This window comes from Cavia porcellus, unplaced genomic scaffold (assembly GCF_034190915.1).
Source record: "Cavia porcellus strain 051 isolate PalLab524CR breed Dunkin Hartley unplaced genomic scaffold, mCavPor4.1 scaffold_8, whole genome shotgun sequence".
NCBI lineage: Eukaryota > Metazoa > Chordata > Mammalia > Rodentia > Caviidae > Cavia > Cavia porcellus.
The window spans coordinates 91,902,604-91,923,250 of NW_026947491.1; the positions used below are offsets into that span (position 1 = coordinate 91,902,604).

The 20,647-nt window shown below is 53.5% G+C and overlaps 2 protein-coding genes across 5 annotated transcripts in view; both read left to right on the forward strand.

The window, feature by feature from the left end:
- The window catches only part of Txnrd1 (thioredoxin reductase 1), a 76,422-nt gene that overhangs the window by 33,169 nt on the left and 22,606 nt on the right, over window positions 1–20,647 (forward strand). The window contains exon 1 of one of the 4 annotated variants that reach the window (XM_004999826.4): window positions 7,684–7,872. The exons of 2 other annotated variants lie outside the window; for them this stretch is intronic. The gene's annotated coding sequence lies outside the window, so the exon portion shown is untranslated. Of the gene's footprint in view, window positions 1–7,683; window positions 7,873–8,376; window positions 8,513–20,647 lie in introns of those variants that run through there. One more of the 4 variants, XM_004999828.4, reaches the window with a different exon arrangement.
- Window positions 8,524–19,439, forward strand: Eid3 (EP300 interacting inhibitor of differentiation 3). Its single transcript, XM_063255478.1, has one exon. The coding sequence runs from the start codon at window positions 15,880–15,882 to the stop codon at window positions 16,906–16,908; it is 1,029 nt and encodes a 342-aa protein (XP_063111548.1). The 5' UTR covers window positions 8,524–15,879; the 3' UTR covers window positions 16,909–19,439.

The window sequence follows — 20,647 nt, forward strand, 5'->3', positions numbered from 1 at the left end:
TTTTTCATCTTCTTAAAAAGGCTGGTGGCTGAATATGCACACCTGACCTTGTGTATGTTTACCTCTAAGGAAAGGGAAATTCCCTCTGTGGTTAACCTTGAACCCTACCAAGGGCAGTGCCTTGGGGAGTTTTGGGGATTATTAAAGGTTGGGTGAGCATGTGAATCTGTAGACAAAACAATCCAGAAATATTTGGAGGAAACTGGGCCTGGAGGTACACGCCTGTAATCTCAGCCCTCTGGAGGCTGAGGCAGGAGGATTGCAGTGTGTTCAAGGCCATCCTGGGCTGCACAGTTCAAGGCCAGCCTGCACTACAAAGTGAGACCCTGTCTCAAGAAAACAAAACTGAAAAGAAATACTTTGGGAAAAAAAGTTTTTTAGGAAAACTACAAGGTTTTTTTTATCTATTTTTAGTGGGAAAATTGGTCTTGACACATCCAAACAAGATGTAAGTCACTTCCTGTTCAAGCCAAGACCTAGGGTATCAGCTACCAGCCAAGAAGTCCTAGGGCTGGTTCAGGCCCAGCTTCGGGAGGTGACTGAGGCCCTCTGTCCGTGATCCGCCGTCAGCAGTCACAGAAGTGAGCGTGGTGTTCTCCATGGGGCTGCCTAGTGGGGGTTATGACCGGCGGACTGATGCAGAGCTACTGGATGTTCTCTCATCGAGGGGTCCTCAACTCTTCAGCACTGTTAGCTGTGCTCTCACCGCCCCCTGGGCAGGAGTGAGGGTGGCTCATCTCCAGCTTCATGAGCCAATACATCTGAGAGCCGCAGGCTCGGGGCCCAAGTTCTCTACCCTGACACCTGGTCCCTTCCTGTAGGACCGAGAGACGGAGGCTGGAGAGCAGTGTTCTGCACACACATACACATGCGTGTGTGTACACATTATGCATCTGGTTTTTTCCTGCCAAGGAAAAGTCTTGAGTAATGGGGACGTCAGCCGTGTGGACTGGCAATGAGAAGATGCAGGTCCTCTTGGACTCAGGTCCAGAGCAGTGTCCAGTGCAGCACACTGGTGACAGATGCCATGTGGTGGTCAGGGACCTACAGCATGCGGAAGGACATGGTGATGTTAATAACAAATGTTTTTGTTTTTGTTGTCTGAGATAGGGTCTCTGCCTCAGCCTCTCCTCCCCTAAGTACTGGGATTGCAGGTGTGCATCTCCACACCCGGCTCACCCAACCATGAAGAGCTACCATATTCTTAGTCCTTTGCGTCCATTTGTTTATCTGATTTTCACAGTGACCACCTGAAGTATAGATACTGTGTTCATCACCATTTTACAGATGAGTAAACTGAGGCACAGAGTAGCAAAGTTTCCCGAGGGCACCCGACTCACCAGTGGGACAGCCAGGTGCCGTGGCTCCAGAGAGGCTCCTACAGCTGCTGGGCCACCCCGGCTTGTCAGAAAGCTCAGAGAGGCTCCAGGATGAGCCTGGAGGTCTGCGGAGGAGGAGACCAGAGTGAGCAGGAATGATCCCATACAATATGGAAAGGATGGCAGGGGACAGGCGACCCTGGGCTGCGGAGCTGGAACAGGTGCAGGGCCTGGGGAAGGCTGGGCCTGCCAGAAGTGGGTGCCCTTACCCTTTCTCCCGAGGCTCTGCGACAACTAAAACTAGCTGGCTGGAAGCGAGGAGAGACTTGTGGGAAGGGCCCTGTGCCCCAGGACCCCGCGCTGGGGGCTGGGCAGGACCAGGGAGCCAGTAACGCAGCAGGAGCGCAGGTGAGAACGGGGCTGGAAACCCGGCCAGGTTGGCATGTTTACATGGCAGGGGTTGGCAGGACCCAGACAGGGCGTCCTGGCCGTCATTCAGAGCCAGAACCTGCACGCCTGACGCTCTCTTCTCTCCACTTCACTGGCTTTCAATGGCCTGCAGAACCCCGGTGAGTGGTGAGTGCCTCTTCCGGAGGAAAGCCCTGCGCCAGGAGCCAGGGAAACCCAGGGCCGCCCTGCAGGTAGACAGGAGTGCGGGAGCAGGAGCTCGGGTGGTCTGGGCAGAGGCCTTGGGCAGCCCCCGCCCCTCGGGCTGCCCATCTCAAGGGGTTGTGGAGAGTTCCGTAAGTGGCAGGCTGAGGTGGCACAGGTGTACATGGGTGGCTTTCCTGTGGCTGGAGTGAGAAAGAGTGACAAGGCCGTCTTGGGACAGAAGACGTCTCTGGATTCCAGTTTCCAGGGCGGAGGCTTCGTGGGGAAACCCTCCCTGCGGCTCGTCAAGAAGTTGTTTTATATACCTGCAACACGTTGGTTTCACTGATTTTTAGCCTTCATCTCTCTGTTATTTAACTGGATAGCAAGCAACGGATTCAGAGAACGACACCCTGGATTTGTTGTTGTTGTTTTGGTTTTATTGGGATGGGGTTTCGCTATGTGGCTCAGGCTGGTCTGGAATTTGAGACCCATTATGTAGCCCAAGCTAGACTCAGACTTGCAGTGATCTTCCTGCCTCAGCCTCCCCAGTGCTGGGATTACAGGTGTGTACCGCACGCCCAGCCCTATCCCTACTTTTTTTTTTTTTTTTAACTCCAGCCCTCACTTGCTTTGGCAAGATTCTTCACTTTGTGAAATGTCAATTTCTAACAATGACAGCACAAGTACAACACCAGGACTCCCTGAAAATATAAGGGAAAGCCACAATGTCCGAATCGCCTGGTTCTGCCACAATGTTACCAGGACGCTCCTCCTCCCTGGTAGAAGTGGCTCACCTGTTAATGTTACTAGGTTCTAGATTCCAGGTTCTTCTCTCAAAAAATTGAACGAAACCAGCAAAAAAAAAAAAAAGCAACAGCAAAGTTTATGTTAAAAAGTTGAAGTGGGGGGCGGAGGTGGGGATTTAGCTCAGCGTCATAAGCACCTGCCTTGTAAGCAGGCAGTCGTGAGTTCGATCCCCGGTACCGATAAAAAAAAAGTAGAAGTGAAGAGTGAGGAAAAAGCAAGATCAGAGTGCATCCTGGAGCGAGCAGGGCGGCCGCCCTGAGGGCAGCCACCCTAGCGAGATCTCAAGGGGACCCAAGAGAGCGTCTCCATCCGGGTCCTCGAGGCGTCCTGTGGAAAACCTGCTCGCCCTGAGGCCTCCAGACCTCACGCTGGCTGACCTGCCTTTATACCTCCGTGCTTCGTGCTTCCACCCCTGAAAGGGGGAAGATGGGATCTGCCTCTGGGGATGGTTGCGAGGATGGAACTCACCCTGGAAAGACCTGAATTTATGCCTGGCGCATGGAAGCACTGATCATCCCTTAGGATTGGGTCCAGAGGCTGTGTGGCCTTCCCTAATTTCCCCACCCCGGGATTGGGGCTCAGGCTGCCACGTGTCAGCATCTGCTCTGCGCCAGGCGCTCTCCGAGCATCACTGGTGTCATTTTACTGCTGCCCTAGTCTCCTTTATCCTGGGTCCCTCTGAGACAGACGTGACTCGTAAAGGTTGGGCCCGCTTCTGTGACAGAACTGAGGACCTCAGACCCTCATCACGTGAAAGCGGTTCCCTTTCTTTGTGGCGAAGGTTTGGAATCCACAGCTTCACCAGTAACGGCTTCATTTCCTAGATTCGATCGCTGCAGTGTTTTCTGTGCAGTTGCCAGGTGCGCGTGGAATTGCGGTGGTGGGAGCGCAGTAGCCTGTGGTGGACTAATTAGCACTAATCATGCTCCCCATCACCATGGGGCTGCTCACGTTTAAAGAAATGCCCCTGAGCTGCTTCCCGCCATGGGCTGCCCCGCTCGCAGCAGCCAGCTTTCCAGCACTGCCGTCCAGTGGTGATAGAAGTCCCTCAGCCTCACAGGAGCTGCCTCTCTGGAATGGACAGCTGGCACTGGTCACGACTGGCACCAGTCCCACCATCTGTGCTGGCAGCACAGAGGACAGGTGGGGCCGTTGTGCCGGGGTTTGGGGGAAGGTGTGTTTGAGCTAGCAGAGAGCCAGGGCATGCACTAATTAGAGGCCTGCAGAGGCTGTGGCCGCTGGCGGTGGGCGGGCCACAGGGGCCTTCCAGAGGGTGGGTGAGGTCGCCGGCTGAGCTGCAGGGTGATGGACATGCCTGTTCCAGGGCCCTGCTCTGCAGCCATCTCCTCTCCCCACGCTTCCTCCTTTCCACTTTGGAGCTCACCACAACCAGAAGGGTGCTGTAATAATTCCTTTCGAGACAAAAACCTTTTTATTTTAAAGGAAAAAAAAAGCCAACAGCAGCAGCAGAAACCCCACATAGCCATAGCAATGCAGGGTTTCAAGGGTTCTTCCCGGCTTCCCTGTGTAGCCCAGGCTGGCCTTGAATTCATGGTGATCCTCCTGCCTCAGCCTCCCGAGTGCTGGGATGACAGTGTGCACCCCACGCCCAGCCGAGAGGGCGTTCTTGAAGGCTGAGACAGCAAAGAGTGACGAGGCACCGGTGGAGCAGTGGGCTTTCATTAGCTGGGGTGCAGGCAGGGAGCTGGGCAGTTGGGGGCCCAAGCGGGAGGTGTAGGAAAGCCTCTCGGTCTCTTTTCTTCCACAGGAAGTAGGCTATGGCCCAGGGAGAAGGGATCCAGCGAGGCATTCGAAGCTCAGGAAAGAGGAGTGCAGAGGAGAGAGCCCTTTGGGGAACAGCAAACATCCCCCCAGGGATGAGGGACTGCTTGGCGGGGCCACGGACACGGTGTCATCCCGGCTCCCTCCCGGAGTGGCTCCCAGTTACTTCCCTGGGTTCTGGGGTGTTCTCTCCCTCTGGAGTTAGATTCCAGGTTCTTCTTGTCTTAAACAAAGAATCTAACTAAACAGCAAAAACCTGCGGTAAAATTTATTTGAAAAGGTAAAAGTGGAGCGGGAGAGATGCAGATTGAGCTTGGGCCGTGTGAAAGAGGAAAGTGCAATCAGAGGCACCCTGGAGGAGGCAGGGGGGGCCTCCAGGAGCAAAGCCGCCAGGGCGAGCGAGCGGGTGGTGCTGCGTGCTCCTGCCGTGCGTGCCTCTCCATCCGGGTCCAGAGGGGCAGCGCTGGGCCCCTACTGAAAGCCTCTGCTGGAGTTCTTCGGGTGGTCCGCTTCCGGGGACCCCGTGTGCTTATGCCTGTGGGGTTGTGTAATTCACACACCATGCCCACCTCTCCAGCCAGTGTACCACGCCCTGATCTCCTATCTTGGTGGAGGTTTGTGGTCTTAAGTTAAAACCACTTAATTTCTGTGTTTTCTCCAACCATGTGGGGTGCAGGCTATCTGGGGAGCTGGGATTAACAAGGGAGGACTGACCCGCAGGGCCCAGAGAGGTTGGTTCCAGCTTAATGGTGTATGTGGGAGCTTTGTCGGCGTGGGCAGTAGTTACTGCAGCAGGACCCTGGACCAAACACCTGCAGCGACCTTCTGGCTCACAGGGCAGGCCAGGGGCACGGAGGGCCTTCCCAGAACTGTCAGAGTACTCTCTGCATGCCAGGTTTGGGGAAGACCAGACAGACCAAGCCTTTCCAAGGATGCATGGGTTTAGACGGTAGTTATTATTAAGGACTTGGAGATGTAGACCAGGGAGGGAGAGTGACACCAGGAGGGGATCTGAAGTCCTCCCAGAGGACTCCCAGAGGGTGTCACACCCTCCCAGAGGGTGTCACACTTCACATGAGTTTGGAAGGACTGGCCCTCAGGGAGGGAAGATCACTTTAGAGCAGGGAGGATGAAGTGGGCCAGCCAAGAGATGGAAGGCGTGGGATTAGCACCAGGATTGGGAGGGGAAGCTCTTCCTTAGCCCAGGGACAATGTGGTTAACATTCCTGATCTTGCTTTCATCAGAGCTCTCAAAATCAGTGTCACTGCTGTTAGTGCACAGTTTCAAGTCAAGTGACCAGAATACCCGTAAGGCTGTATTTGCCGTTGTACTGGGGATTGAACCCGAGGTCTCTGCACTGAGCCCCACCTTAGCTCTGTTTTTCATTCTTTATTTTGAGACGGGGTCTCACTGAGTTGCTAAGTGGCCAGGCTGGCTCAAGTGTACCGTCCGTCTTCCTGCCTCAGCCTCCTGGATTGCTATAGGAGAACTATTCCTCCCCATGCTAGACATCAGACTGCCAAATTCTCATGCCCTGAAGAGTGAGTTCCAGAGGACAGAGGAGGTCAGCAACCTTGGGGACTGGGAATAGCTCCTGAGGGACAGGAGGAGTCCTGAGGGGGCGATGTCTCCGAGAATGTTTATAGGGCAAAACCAAGAGATGGGTCCAGCTGTAACAGATGGTACGATTACAAGTCCAGTCACTTAGCCAACAGAAATAGGAGAAAGGGCGCATAGCCAGGGCGTACAGATGACACCTGTAACCTTGGCTTATCCAGGACTATGAAAAGGACATTTTGGGAAGGGATGGGTCCAGGTAATCTGGGCTTGATGCATATCTGGGTGGTACCAATTACAGGATAACATCAACTTCCCATCCATCCCTTAGGGAAGTACGTAAGCCTTTCCGTTGTGATTTCATTTTACTTAGAGACAGGGTCTCACTACGAAGTTAAAGTTGGCCTCCATCCTCCTGCCTCAGCCTCCCAGGTACTGGAATTATAGGCATGCGCCACCATGCTGGGCCGTGTGCCTTTAACCTCCAGGCCTCGCCTTAATGGACCACCTACAAGCCACAAGTCTGATATCTACGAGAGCCTGCCCCTCTCTGACTGAATATTAATTTGTGTGTGTGTGTGTGTGTTTCCAGACAGGGTCTTACTGTGCAGCTCAGGCTGGCCTTGAGCTTACTTACTTTGTAAGCGAGGCTGGGCTTGTAGCTCAGGCTGCCTCAGCCTCCTGAGTGCGGGGATTACAGGTGTGCACCACAAGGCCCGGCTGTATATTAACTTTTATCTAATTGAGCTGCCTACGGGATGACAGGCGTAGCCCACCACATCCCATTTCTAAGCTGTGCTTTAAAAGCCAGCTGGATTCGCATTATGCTTCAGAATAAGGCGCTGCGGCCCTGGGACTGGGCTGCTAGCTACAGAGTAAGTGAGGGAGGGTGAGTAGCAGCTGCGCTCAGATGACCCAGGAATAAACTTCCTGCCCTGCTGAGTCGTCCAGGCTGGGCTGGGATTGTGATCGTCCTGCCTCAGCCTCCTAGAGTGCTGGAACAACATGTGTGGGCCACCACTGCTGGCTTCTTGACACCCTAATTGCAGTTTCCTGGGCGCTGACACCAGGCTGACCACTCTTTTGGGGCCCCTGGATTAGGGCACTCAAGGAGCTGGGTAGTAGCCACCAGGTCAGACGCTGTACATTTGGCTCCTGGCCGTGCAGCCTTCTGGCTGGGTGCCCGTCCGGGCGGCGGCACCTGGAGTTGGACATAGGAGTGGAACGGAACCGGGTCGCTGGAGAGGTGAGGTGTGTGGTGTGTGTCACTTCGTGGGAGGATTAGTCAGGATGTGCTGGGCATTTCTTTAAGAACTCAGTAAGTTCCTCTAGGGAATTGCCCGGACCGTAGGGCAGTCCGTCCGGGTCCCCACATAGCTCGCTAGGGCACAGCGGGGTTTCTAGGACTAACCCCCCAGGTCCCACAGGCGCCACGGACACTGGAAGGTCGCAGCGTGCGCAGGTGACCTCGGTGACCGCGGCAGGTGGCCCAGGGTATCTGGGTTCCCGAAATTGTTCCACGGGGAGGGCGGGGGCTGGGCGGCGCGCGCACCGCAAGTTTTGCTTTGTCACCCTGACTGCGTGTGCCAGAGCCCGCCCCCGCCGCCGTGTGGGGCGGAGCCTGCAGCGGCCTTTAGGCGGGATCGCCGGCCCGCGAGCAGTCGGCGTCCGGCCGGGACCCGGCCTAGGGCCTGAGTCGGAGAGGGAGCGGGAACCTTGTGCGTCCGCGGAGCCCAGTGCAAGCGCAGAGAGGCGAGGTCGTGGGGACGCGCACGGAGGGCACTGCGGGCCAGGTACACCGGCCAGCTCTCGGTGAGTGAAGTTCAGGGTGGCCCGCGGGGCAGGTGGCAGTCAGCAGGCTGGACCTCTCTGTGCGGGGCGTGCACCCCAAACGGGCCTAGCCAGGAGCACAGATCTCTCTGTGCGGGGCGTGCACCCCTGGCCAGGAGCGCAGGCCAGGGCGGGTCCCCGCGCGCCGATTTGATCCTCAGCTCGTATGTGCCTTGGTTTCCACCGTGCGCGTGGGCCGGCATAGTGGGGGATGTAGCACCGAGGTACGCTGTCTGGCTTCTAAGTGGCCGCCACACGTTCCCGCGGTGCAGAGTCTGAGGCGGGAGCAGATCCGGGCGCTTTGTGCGCAGCTCCTCTGTGGAACACGTCCGAGATCCTGGCGGACTGGCCGAGCAGGGCGGCTCTTCGGCGGAGACTGGCCGGTTCTGCCGTGGCGGGAGCAGAGATGCCGAGGTTTCCTGCCAGCCTCCGGGCCCAGTTTCAAGATTGCGTGCTTGCTTGCCGGCCGGCGTCCTTGTTGCCGGGGGCGCGCGGCCACGCCGGAAGCCCCGCCCATGGGGGGGCGCACGCAGCCTTTTTGTGCGCAGAGGTGCTGGTCAGGGAGTCTGGGAGGCCTAGTAAAGGGGTCGGACCCGTGGTCAGCTCCGGCCGAGCCCGGCAGGTAGGACAGCGACGCGGGCCGAGCAGGGGACGCCCTGAACACCCTCGGGAGCCGTAGGGGAGCCCCGGGCGCGGCGCACGTGTAATGGGGCTGAGCAGAGCCCTGGGAGGTGGAAACTGTTCCACGGCGAGGGCGGGGGCCGGGCGGAAGGAAGTGCCAGCCCGTCTTTATCTTTCAGGGTTACCTTTCCACAGTGTCCTTCGGGCCTCGTTTTCCCTTCCTCCTCCCCTCCCAGTTAGTACTGGAACGGGTTAGCACCATGTGACGAGCTCAGTGAGCTGCTTAGGCAGTGCTGAGGCTTCCTTTGTGACTCCCCCGAAGGTGGGGTGCTCAGACACCCCGGGCTCCCAGGAGAACACCCAGGAACCGCTGGGTGAGGTCGCTTCCCACCTGCTGCTTTTCTCAGGTGGTGGAAAGGGGAACCCTTTTCTCTGGACGCCGCCTTGGCAGCCCTCCTGGGTCATCCCTGCGGGCAATGAGCAGCGGGTTACCCCAGCTCACCCGGGTGCACCTGTTCTGGGGGTCACAGCTTCTCTCTCTGTCCCTACTGTCCGTGTAATCTCTGAGAACGGGAAGATTGCTGTCTTAGAGCGCGGCCTGCAGCCTGGGTGGATTTAAAGATAGATTTAGATGTGTGCACCCTTAGGAAAGTTATTTATGTTTATTCACATTTTTATTTACTGTCTCTTTTTTTGCTTCTGGAAGAATCATATTTATCTTTTTGAAGAATGAGTGGGAAATGGGACTAGATTTGAAAGACTTAGTGAGTTAATAGGAGATAAGAAAACTTTAATTGTGTTACTCAGAAGTTTAATTTGCAAGTAATACGAGACGGAGGCCTATTAATGTTTCTTTGTGCCTGATGAGATTACTTCTCTTTCCTAATGAATTATACAGACATTTAATAATCCTGTTGATGTTGCTGGTTTTGAATGTCAGTGGGACCAAAAAGAATCACTTTTTATAAGCCTCAGACTTTTATTGCTAAGATCTGACGTTTGATTTTTTTTTTCTGTGCTGGGTTGTTGACCCCAGGGCCTCATGCATGCTCATCAAGTGTGCTCTGCCACTGAGGGCCAACCCCAGCCCCCCCCCCCGATTTTTAGTTTTGGTTTTTTTGAGACCAGGTGCATGCCCCCCCCCACACACACACAGTGTCGTCATTGACCACCTGCTGTTGTCACAGCAATCCTGCCTCCTGCGTGCTGGCATTACAGGCATGTGCCGCCATGCCTGGCGTAATATTTTAGTTTCTAAGGCAAGATTACAAGTGTTCTTCTAGGGAACCGCCTGCCTTACAGGTGTCTGGGCATCTGCAGGATTCCAGTTTTGAAACAGCTGGTGTGGAAGGTGGCACTAAGGAAGGGTCGGGCAGGTGTGCCAGGCCTTGGCTGGCTGCTGTGGGCAGAGGCAGGACTGAAGCGCGTGGCATGGGACTCAAGTCATTTTCTACGGCGGCAGTGATAGAGGACATGACAGCCACAGCCTGTGGGAGACTGGTCCAGCCTTGGTGGGAGGCAGTGAAGCAGAGTCATCTCCCGCCACCGACTGAAGTCACTGCCAGCGGCTCCTAGCAGCTCAGCACCAGCCTCCCTGCCCACAGGCCACAGGGTGTCTTCTGGTTCCCGCTTTGTATCGTTTTTTTGGTGCAGCTGCAGTATAGCAGAGGCCTGAGGCGGGTACAGGGCTCCCCTGGCTCACCTCAGAGGGAGAACGCGCTCAGGCAGAGCCGCCAGGGGCTGCCGGTCACGAATCCAGAAGGGAACCCTGGTGACCCAGACAGCCTCTGCACTGCCCTTTCACGGTGGCCCCCTGCTCTGCACAGGTGACCCTGAAGACGGGGGATGGCATCAGCTGGCCGTGCAGTTGGGAAAGTGGGGATCTCGGTCAGAGGGGCCAATCTGGGTCACGCTTCCTGGCCCTGGCTTTGTGGTGCTTCCCGGGTGAGGGCTGTGTGGGTGGCCTGCCTGCTGCTCCTGGCAGGTTCCCGCCTTTGGAGTGAGCGGGCAGCACTGTACTGCCCTGCACGGTGCCTGCCGCCCTGAGAACAACACAGCTTTCCGGCTCTCCATCCCTGCCTGTGCAAGCTGGTGTGGAGCGGGCCGCTTTGGGGTGGGACCTGAGCTCTGCAAGCCCAGCTGTGCAGGGCAGCTTCTCCGCAGGAGCTGGGTGACAGCCATGCAGGCCAGCGCCTCTGGTCACCTGGCACCGAGTTGCGTGGGCTCGGGAAGGGGCAGGATGGGCTGCCTGCAGCCTGTCTGTTGGTGCCCGGTCCCACAGGCTGGAACAGTGTGCATACCTGTGTCATGGTTGTGTCTGAACCTTTTTTAAAAAGTGTCACCAATACTGTAAGGCAAGTGAGATGAGAAAACCGACAGACACCGAGGAAAGAAGGTGGAGCTCGGAAAGCGCGCTGTTACTTGAACCTGGCCCCAAGTGCACTCCTAGAACAGCCACCCCAGGGCCTGCCCAGTCTCCTGGAAGTCCGTTCATTGCTGACCGAGGCCCCAGGGCCGTCCTAGCTCCTGCCCGGGAAGCCTCTGTGCTCCCCACCTCACCCTGGAGGTGTGTTTGTGGCTTGGCACAGGTGTCCTGAAGCATGCGCCTCGAGTGAGGGTGGTGGCCGTCCTTACCCTGAGCTCCAGCGAGTGGAGCGGCTCCACATGATGGCCTGTCACTCGGGGTAGGGGCTCTGCTGCCATCACTGGCCCGGCCCTGGCTGTAGTCCCAGGTGGAGCTCTTCCCTGGCACAGGGTGGGGCTGCGATGGGGAGGGGGTCCTGAGGCCCTTCCCAAACACTGCAAGTGACAGTAACAATGACAGGGCCTCTTCCCTGAATGACCAAATAGCTGTGGATGCTGCAGTTTTTAGGGTTCTGCTTACATCAGGGAGCCAGCCATGAGAAAAACCAACGGGAAGCAGTCCTGGTGTAAACTCGGACTCCGGCTCGGTGTGGGGCTGGTGCCTGCAGAGTTTGCCCTTCAAAAGGGAGTATTTTTGTTACTCTATTTAAATTTAAGCATAATAGGTATAAGTGTTTGTTATGCAGCAGATACCCTTTCACTGTATTTTCGTGGTGGGACCTATCTGTTCCTCCTCCCTAAGCTGACCTGCCCATATGTATATGTGTTTGTTCCTAAAGCCAGGCGTGAAACTACTGGTTTGCTCCCAAGCTTTGCTTTTCAGTATTGAGTGTTTATTAAACACTCGGCCTGTGGGATGGTTTGTGATTTAGGAAGCACCCACGCACGAGCTGGTGCCCTTGCTGCACCTCACAGATCCCAGGTGGGTGGCGGGGAGAAGGGACAGGCCTGCAGGGAGGGTGAGGACACCGGTGGAGCTCAGCTGTCAGACCTCCTTCCTGGTTTGCCTTGCAGTGAGCCCGGTGCAGAAGCTGGGCGCCTGGCGAGTCCTTCCCTGGCTGGGCCTTGGGGTGACCCTGTTGGGTAGAGAGCAGCAGGGGCTGTGAGAGGGAGCCTAAGAATGCTTGGAGTGCGCCGATGGGATAGAGCTGTGCTGAAAAATAACACAGGAGGGGCAGTGGCTGCCAGGCCTGGGCAAGAAGGGACAGGGCTGCTGTAGGGGCTGGGCTGAGGAAGTGGACGGCAGCTTGCAGTCCTGTTCATGGCGTAACGTCACACCGTGTTCTGCCTTGGCGTCTTCTAAAGTTGTATTTAAGTAATAAGTGGACCTTAGGTTAGAAAATCACTTTTAATGATTTAAAGATTCACAAATCTAGCAATCTCACTTTTAAGTGATTTGGGAGACCCATTAAACTCGAGATGTTTTACTTGGCAGCAGTACTGTAGTCTCATGGCGGAAAGGTGGCTTTTCAGGGGTAGGACGTGAGGCAGGAGTCCGAGGGTGAGCTCTGTCTGTGTCCCCGAGTTTCCAGGACTGGGATCCAGTGGAGCACAAACTCTGGCTGTAGGGCGTGGTCCAGTGCTGTGTGAGTCAGTGGGCTGTTAATGCCCCACAAGCCCTGCAGGTGCTCTTAGTGATCCTTCTGGGGGAGCTGGGAGAATCAGTGTGTTTTCCAAAACAGTTTGAAATTGTTAGATGAAAGGCTCACAGGGAGCAAAATGTATTGGCCCTCCTCCTCCTGGAGTCAGGAGGCAAGGGCGTGGCGGCCCCTGCGGTCTGGAGCTCTTTTATTGATGGCTTTTATTATTATTGTATTTAAAATGAATATCCTGAGCTCCTGAGATTGTGGCCCACTGGAAAATGAGACCTTTGGTTTAGAGTTTGGAATTCTTCCTCTGTTTTCACCACAGATTTAAAACAGGTTTTTTTTGTTTTTTTTTTTTTTTTTTTTATTGTTGCTTTTGGTAGCAGGGATCAAATTTATGTGCTTGCCAGGCAGGTGCTGTGCCCCTGAGCTATATTCCTGACCCTTAAAACAGGTTTAAATGTCAGTTTGAAACAGGCCGGACTGGGGGAGAACGTGGCCTTTTCATGATCCCGGGTCTCAGCTTTGTGCGTGTGGTATCTCAGAGGGGTTGCAGTTAACTTTACTTTCAGGATCTGTGACTTCTGTGAAATTAATCTTTGCTAACATCTTGCAGTAAGTACTGGATCCAAGTCATAAATGTAGATTTATGGGGTCATCGCATACTGCAGTGCATCAGTGTCATAAGTAAGTATGTTTCGGGGGCTGTGTTTGAAGATTTAAAACCAAGTTTTTGCCTTTGAGACTCTCCCAGTCTGTAATGAGCAAGATGCTACAGGGTGTGCCCACACAGGTGACCGTAATGTGCTGCGGGTTGACGAAAAGTGGGTTTTGTTTCTTACTTATTTTCTTTAGAGACAGGGTCTAGCTGTAGTAGTTTAGGCTGTCTTTGAACTTGTAGCCCAGGCTGGCTTTGAACTCACAGAAGTCCTTCTGCCTCAGCCTCCTGAGTGCTGGGATGACAGATGTGGGCCACAACACACACGGCACACCTACTTTAAAAACCAACTGTGGTTATATTGTGACATAGGGTTTTGGAGGAACAAATGCGAGGTTTTGCTTTATGTGCATTTGCAAGAGATTTTCTGTCAACGTCAAAGAAAAATGACCCAGTGTAGATGCACCAGTCAGGGAAGAGGCTGTCACCACTCCCTGCCACACCACATACGGGTGCAGTGTGTCCTGCGTGCTTTTCTTCCGGAGGGACACCTGCTGCAGCCATGAAAGCTTTGCTCTGGTCTGCTGCAAGCCATGGTTGCTTGCCTCTGCTGAGGGCCTGCAGAGGTTTTGTCCCAATATCTGCGCAGAGGGCCACCTCTCCTTGCAAGAACACTGGGTGCGGCGGAACCCGGCTTTTGAAAACAAAACAAGCGGCGGGTGGGGGGCGGGGTGGTGCATACCTGTAATCCTAGCGCTTTGGGAGGCTGAGGCAGGAGAGCCACTAGCTCGAGCCTGGCCTGGTCTATTTGGCACCTTAGATCTTTCTCAAAATAAAAAACAGCGGGAGTCAAATGAAACTACTCTTCCTTTTAAAAACGAAAAGAGAGGCTGAGCATTTTAGCTCAGCGGCATAAGCACCTGCCTGACAAGCACAAGTCGTGAGATCAATCCCAAGTACCAAAAAAAAAAAAAAAAAAAAAATCTAAAAAACAAAAAGAGAAATGGCCTTGGGACAGAGGGGGTTCAGTGTAAAGGACGAGGGCTCCATGCTCAATACCAACCAAACACCTCCTCGTAATGAGGCGAGAGCTGACGGGAGGAATGTTTCAAGGCGCAGGACTCTCGAGACTGCCACAGGTTGTGTAGATGTGTTTCTTTAAAGTAGAAATCCCAGCTGTCCCTTTTTAAAAATTTTTAAAAAATTTTTATTTAAAAGAAAAAAGAGAAAAAAACAAAACAAAAGAAAGCAGTGTAAGGGTACAATTAATACAGAACTACAAAAAAAAAAAAAAGAAATCACCAGTTAATAGATTACAATTATCATCCTAGAGACAGTTGCTCAAGTCACAGTATCAAAGCATACAAAGTGGACACTCAAACAGTGAGACTGCAAACAGTTGTGTTCAATGATCCAGCCAAAAACATTAATATGGGCATCTATTTAACACCCCTAAACACACTTGCAGTTGTATTCTTTAGAGCACTTTTTTTTCCTTTTTTACAACAAAATTTACACATTTTGGGTTTTATTACTCCTTAGTTCTTATTACTTTTTTTTTTGGAAGAGAATAAAGTCAAATATGGCAAAACAAAGCTGTCAGTCAAAACCAAGGATAGACATAGCACATGATGTAAAAACAGAGTTACAAGGTTATCGACAATGGTTACCATAATGCCTCTTGCTTCCTTAAAAAGAATTGTCTATCTCATTAGGTATTATAAAGTTGAACAAAACAGTAGAGAACAAGACCAATAAAACCTAAACCTTGTAAACACTACAGGACTTCCAAAGAAGGTAATAGTCAAACCAGAATGGGCATCATAGTGAATCTTATTGCCTTCAAAGTAGTTGCCTATACCTTCCAAATTGATACTACCCTACAGAACGGAACAGAGTCTAATCAGTCAAAACAAGATAGTGGGAGTATTACAGGCCTTCAAAGCAAGTTAATAGGAAATCAAAAAAGTTACTATAATATATCCTGCTAATTTTTTTGATTTTCCCCCTTAATTAAAAAAATCATAAAAAATAACTAAATAATTTTTTTAATGAATAAGGGAGAGATTGAGATAAAAGAGGACATAACATCATAATAGTACAGGTCAAAGCATGACAGTTTCAGCAACCTAGTGCTTCACCACTAAATAACCCTGTTTAATAATAGTTACCATAGTGTCTTTTTCCTTGAAATATTTGAATATAACTTCATATACTATAGCTTCAAACATATCAAGTCAGTGTAAAGCCATTCAAGTGGATGAAAGCATTGTAGGGCTTTTAGAACCAACTAACAAACAATGATTTCTATATTATCTCTTTGCCTATAACAATTTTTGTTTATACTATCACATATAATAAAATCCAGCAAGATACATCATGATAAAACCAATGGAGACAGAAGAGCCGTAGTTTGGTGGGGCTTCAAAATAAGATGATAGTAAATCAGCACTAGCTATTATGATGACTTACTTTCTTCAAAATAGCTGATCATTTCATCACAGGCAATAATATCAAGCAGCCCAGAATAAAGCCTTTCCAATTAATAAGTGAAAACTTTATAAGGCTTCAAGGCCACATAATGGGGTTCATGTGCAGTCACCCCTGTGCGGGCCAAGCTCGCTGGTGCCCGGGCACTGAGCCGCTGGGGGCGGGGCTTGGTCCAGACGGGGCGGGGCGATGTCCCGGGCCCTCTAGGCTCGCGCTGCCCCCTAGTGCGCATGCGCTCCGGAAGAAGCCAACGGCACTGAGCTGCCCGCCATGGATGAGGCTGATGACCCAGCCTCCTGCGGGGAGGAAGCTGAGATGAACAAAGACAGCAGGGACTCCGAGGCCTTCTCGGACGACCTCAGCGCCTTGGGCCTGGCCCTGGCCCTCCTGGAGCCGGCCAACGAGGACGAGTGCCGCCGCATCCGCCAGCAGTACCGGCAGCTGATTGACAGCGTGCAGCAGAGGCGCGACTCCATCGTGAGCACTGCGGGCGAGGCGCTGTCCGAGGCGCTGTGCGAGGCGGACGCGCTGTTCGAGATCGTGAGCCGCCCGCACGAGGCCGCCCTCGACGCGCAGTTCCTGGTGATGGCCTCGGACCTGGGCTGCGAGAAGGCACAGCAACTCAACGTCGACCTGAACCTATTCAACCTGGCCACCTTCTGTGAGCTGCTGCTGGCCTTTGCCGGCCTGAGCTGGCTGGAGGTGGCGCATGAGCGGAGCCAGGGCGGCGACGGCGTGGGCCCGGCCTTCTGGGTCACCATGCACCACGAGGCTGCCGCCTGGCTGGCGCGGGCCAACACCTTCCACTTCCTGCTCGGCAGCTTCTGGTCCGACCCCGCGGTGTGCCAACCCCCGGCCAAGCGGCCCCGCCGGTCGCGTGGAGCCCACACCGGTCCCGGGGAGCCCACCAAGCTGGCGTGCATAGATCCAGGCAACATGCAGGAGCCCACGGAGCGCCAGGTGGAGCGCATCCTGGGGCTGCTGCAGGCCTACTTCCGCCGCTACCCCCACTCGCCCGTGTCCTACTTTGAGTTCGTGGTGGACCCACACTCGTTCGCTCGTACCATAGAGAATATATTCCACGTGTCCTTCATCATTAGGGACGGCTTCGCAAGGATGCAGCTGGACCAGGACGGGCTGCCCGTTTTGGAACCCGTGGACGCCAGCCAGATGGGCGATGCCGCTGACCCTGGCACCTACAACCGGAAGCAGGGGGTGATAGCCTTGAGTCTGCAGGACTGGGCGGACATCGTGGCCACCTTCGAGATCTCTCAGGCCATGATCACGAACTCAAGCTAAAGGTTTTCATAGTGTGGCAGTCTGTTGGTTTTTTTTTTTTTTTTGAAGCGCATACTGTGTGTCTTGCAAAAAGTATCTGGGAACATCTGAAATTGTTTTCCTTATTGTAGTGTGTTTTTTTTGGTAATCTGTACAGTCGTGATTTGTTATTAAAAAACACCGCCACCTGCTTAAGGGAAATTTTTTGAATGCCTTATTAATAAAAATTAGTTCTGAATTTCATTAACTAGAAGATACTGGATTGGGCAGGCTGAGGCAGGAGAATCCAGCCAAGTTCCAGGTCAGTCTGGGCAATTTAGGAAGATCATATCTCAAAAGTGACAGGGTTGGGGTGCAGCCCAGTGATAAAGAGGTTCTGGATTCCACCCCTGGTATCATCATCCCACCATGGGTGATTCTGCGTTGCTCGCTGGATCAAAGTGAACCAGGAGAAGCCCATAAAAGTCTCCTGACCAGGTTAGGGGATCAAAGAGCAAAACAGTTATGGAAAACTTTGTAAGGCAGTTGTTAATACATAACATTAACAAGTCGGATGGCGCTCTTCACTGTAAAGAGTGGGCACTCAGTCTAAACAGTCTGTGTAAGCGGATTCAACAAACAGCATCTGCGTTTGGGTAGTGAGGGTGGTGCGGAGTGCAAGAGGTAGGAAGAGGAGACAGGAGCCAGGTGTGTGCGCAGAGCGGAGGCTCGCGGGAGCCGGCGGGTGTGCAGAGAACGTCTGTCTGGAGGTTAGACTGGACGAGCGTTGCATGATCTGGGCTATTCGGGTCCTTAGAGGTGGGAGAAGTTGTGTCTGTCACTTAGAGACGGGCAGCTGCCGCGGTTCGTTTCTTTTCTGCGCCCTAGTTCTCTCTTAGGCTGTCCTTCAGGAGCAGCGACGTCACATAACCACCTTTTTTATTTGCTTTGGGCAAAATGGCTTTGCTAGAGAAAGCCAGGATTACGTAGGACTTCAGAGTTGGCACTGGTCCCTTCCCTAGAGGTGTGCCCCATGGTGGCCAAGCGCCAGTTGTGCTGCACCTACTGCTCAGCCTCGCCCATCGCCAGCAGGCCAGCCCTCCTCCCACTCTCCTCATTTGGCCTCCATGGGAGTCTGACCTCTCACTTTGTCAGCCCTGGCCAGGGAACCGTGGACTTTACCTCCAAGCCTGCGGCCTGTGCTGCCACCCCACCCTCCTCCAGTGGGTGCCCGCCACGAGCACTGCTCCATGTTCCTGGGCGATGCCTTCCCGTGAGGCTCCCTGAACCTTGATCTGGAGGACTGTCTGTGCAAGGCCCCGCCAAAGAGCTGACTGAGCGGTGGACGCAGGCGCTGCTGCGCGGAAGCTGGAGGCGAGAGGGCGGAAGCGGGGGCCGCAGTGCCCACCGCCTGCTGCGGTCACCTCCGCACAGCGGCTTTGAGTATTCGCACTGCTGCGGGCCTTGCTAGGAGAGGCAGAGTGAGAGGCCTGTCCAGTGACCACAGGTCGGGATGTGTCTGATCCGAGAGTGGTGGCGCTCGCTGTGGCTTGGGGACCCTGTTTTCAGCCTGCTTCTCTGCAAGTCAGCCGTGGGGCTGGGCAGCGGGCTTGACGGGCAGTGTCACAGCAGGTCAGTTGCCAGTTAAGTCAGGTAGAATTGCGTGGATAGAAAACGGCACCTCGCTAATATAAAAATTTTAGCAGAGATTTGCCATGTACTGGCTATACTGATACTTCTAAAATATATTGGCATTTTAACTTTTTCTTCGTGTTTAATTTTTAATGTGAACATTAACACATAAAATACATTAACAAAACAGTTCCTTGTGAGAGGGTCCCGAGACCGGGACTGCACCCGGCTGGCCCGCTACTCCCGCAGCGGATGGCCGAGGCTGCCTGCCTCTTACCCTGTCCCTGTGGCCGTCTTGTGCCTTTCACCTTCTCTACGTGTCAGGTGGGGTAGCAGGTCGGGTATCGATTGCCTGAATGGGAACGGCAGCCGCTTTGATTTTAGGTTAGAGTGTAAACACACAGTGTTCGGCTCTGGGGCCATCTGAATGTCTCTGATGACTGCTCTTACCAGCTAGGCCTTAAGTGTTCAGGGTCCCTCAGCTCTTCCTGTGTGAAGCCTGTGTGTTGCTTGTCACATTTAACTAGGAGAGGCCGGGGGATTTCAGTAGAGCAGCGCCCTGGAGTGTGGGCATGCTTTTCTTTGATTTGCTGTGCTGGTGGCCCGAGGGGAGGGCGTTCTGGGGGTGCCTACTGATTGTGTTCCTTCTCTGTCTCGCTGAGTTTAGAGAAAAAATGAGGCTGAGCTTTAAAAATGGTTATTTGCGGGGCTGGGGATATAGCTCAGCGGCATAAGCACTTGCCTTGCAAGCAAGTGGTTGTGAGTTCAATCCCCGGTACCGATAAATAGGGAAAAAAAATGGTTATTTGCCAAAAACACCGAGTTGGACTTCCTTGTGGACCTGTCCAGCCAGCGAGTCCTCCTTCCTGGCCCTGGCGGGCCCCACGCGGGCCGGGCCGGCACCCTCCACCCTCTGCTCTGAATGGCTCTTACCACCCGCTCCTTTCCCCACAGTGCCTGGCCTTGGAGGTGGACGCGTGGCCATCATGCCGGCCCATGAGCACTGGCTGTGTCTCCCGGCTTCTCACCTTAGGCCTTTTGTGCAGACGGTCAGGGTGCAGCCGTCTCCCCACTATCGCTGGCCCTACTGTCCATGGCTTTCCCGAGTCCTCCCTCCTGCTCCTGCTCCTCCGCCTCTGCGTGCACCTGGCCTGCCTCGAGGCCCCTGCAGACCCACACCGCCGCCTCCCCCTGTGGCACCCCCTCCTGCGTCCCAGATGCCCTGTCCTGCTGACCCCCCGCTCCACCTTTCGCTCCCAGCACCTGACTGTAGACAGGAGAAAAACGTGCAGTCCGGGTCGGTAAGTTGGGAGCTTTTTGGTTTTGAAGTTAAAACTTGAGTTTTGCAAAGACCGTGTTGGTGTGCTTGTTAACTTTTTCAGTCATTTCTTTTCTTTTCTTTTCTTTTTTTTTTTTTTTTTTGTACTGGAAATCGAACTTAGGGCCTCACCAGGCTGGTGATGTACGGCTGACCTACATCCCCAGCTGAGTCAGTTTTTGTTAGCACAGATTTTTTTTTTTAATAACAGGGAACCTTAAATGGAACACCCAGTGTTCCAAACGGATACAAGGTATGACTAAGATACTTGAACACCAGTGCAATGAGAGGGGTTGTTTAAGGGGGGGCAGCTGGGGATTTAGCTCAGCAGCATAAGCACCTGCCTGGCAAGCCTGAGGTCATGAGTTCAATCCCCGGTACAAAAAAAAAAAAAGGAAAGAGACATAGTTGAAGGTGTGATGTATACGTGTACTAAATATTGCAGTGAATATGAGTAAACACGGACATCAGCTAGACAGCAGTGACCAAGGCAATGGGGAGAGGAGAGGGAGGACTGTGGGTAGGAGGGACAGTGGAATGAAAGGAATCAAGATGTGTTACGCCCACGCACCTACTCCGAAAGATGAACGTAAACTAAATGTACTGTAAACACATACTAATAAAAAGTTAAATTAGAAAGTCTGTTTGCTACATGGCAAGTATATGGAAATTAAATGTATTACCGGAGCCTTGACACACGTGGAGATTAAAGGGATGAGCTTTGCTAGGGTCCGGCGTGACTCAGATTGCTCCCGAGGCAGGGATGTACCTCAGTGGTAGAGCACTGGCCTGGTGTCCATGTGGTCATGTTTCGGTCTCAGCCCCACAGAA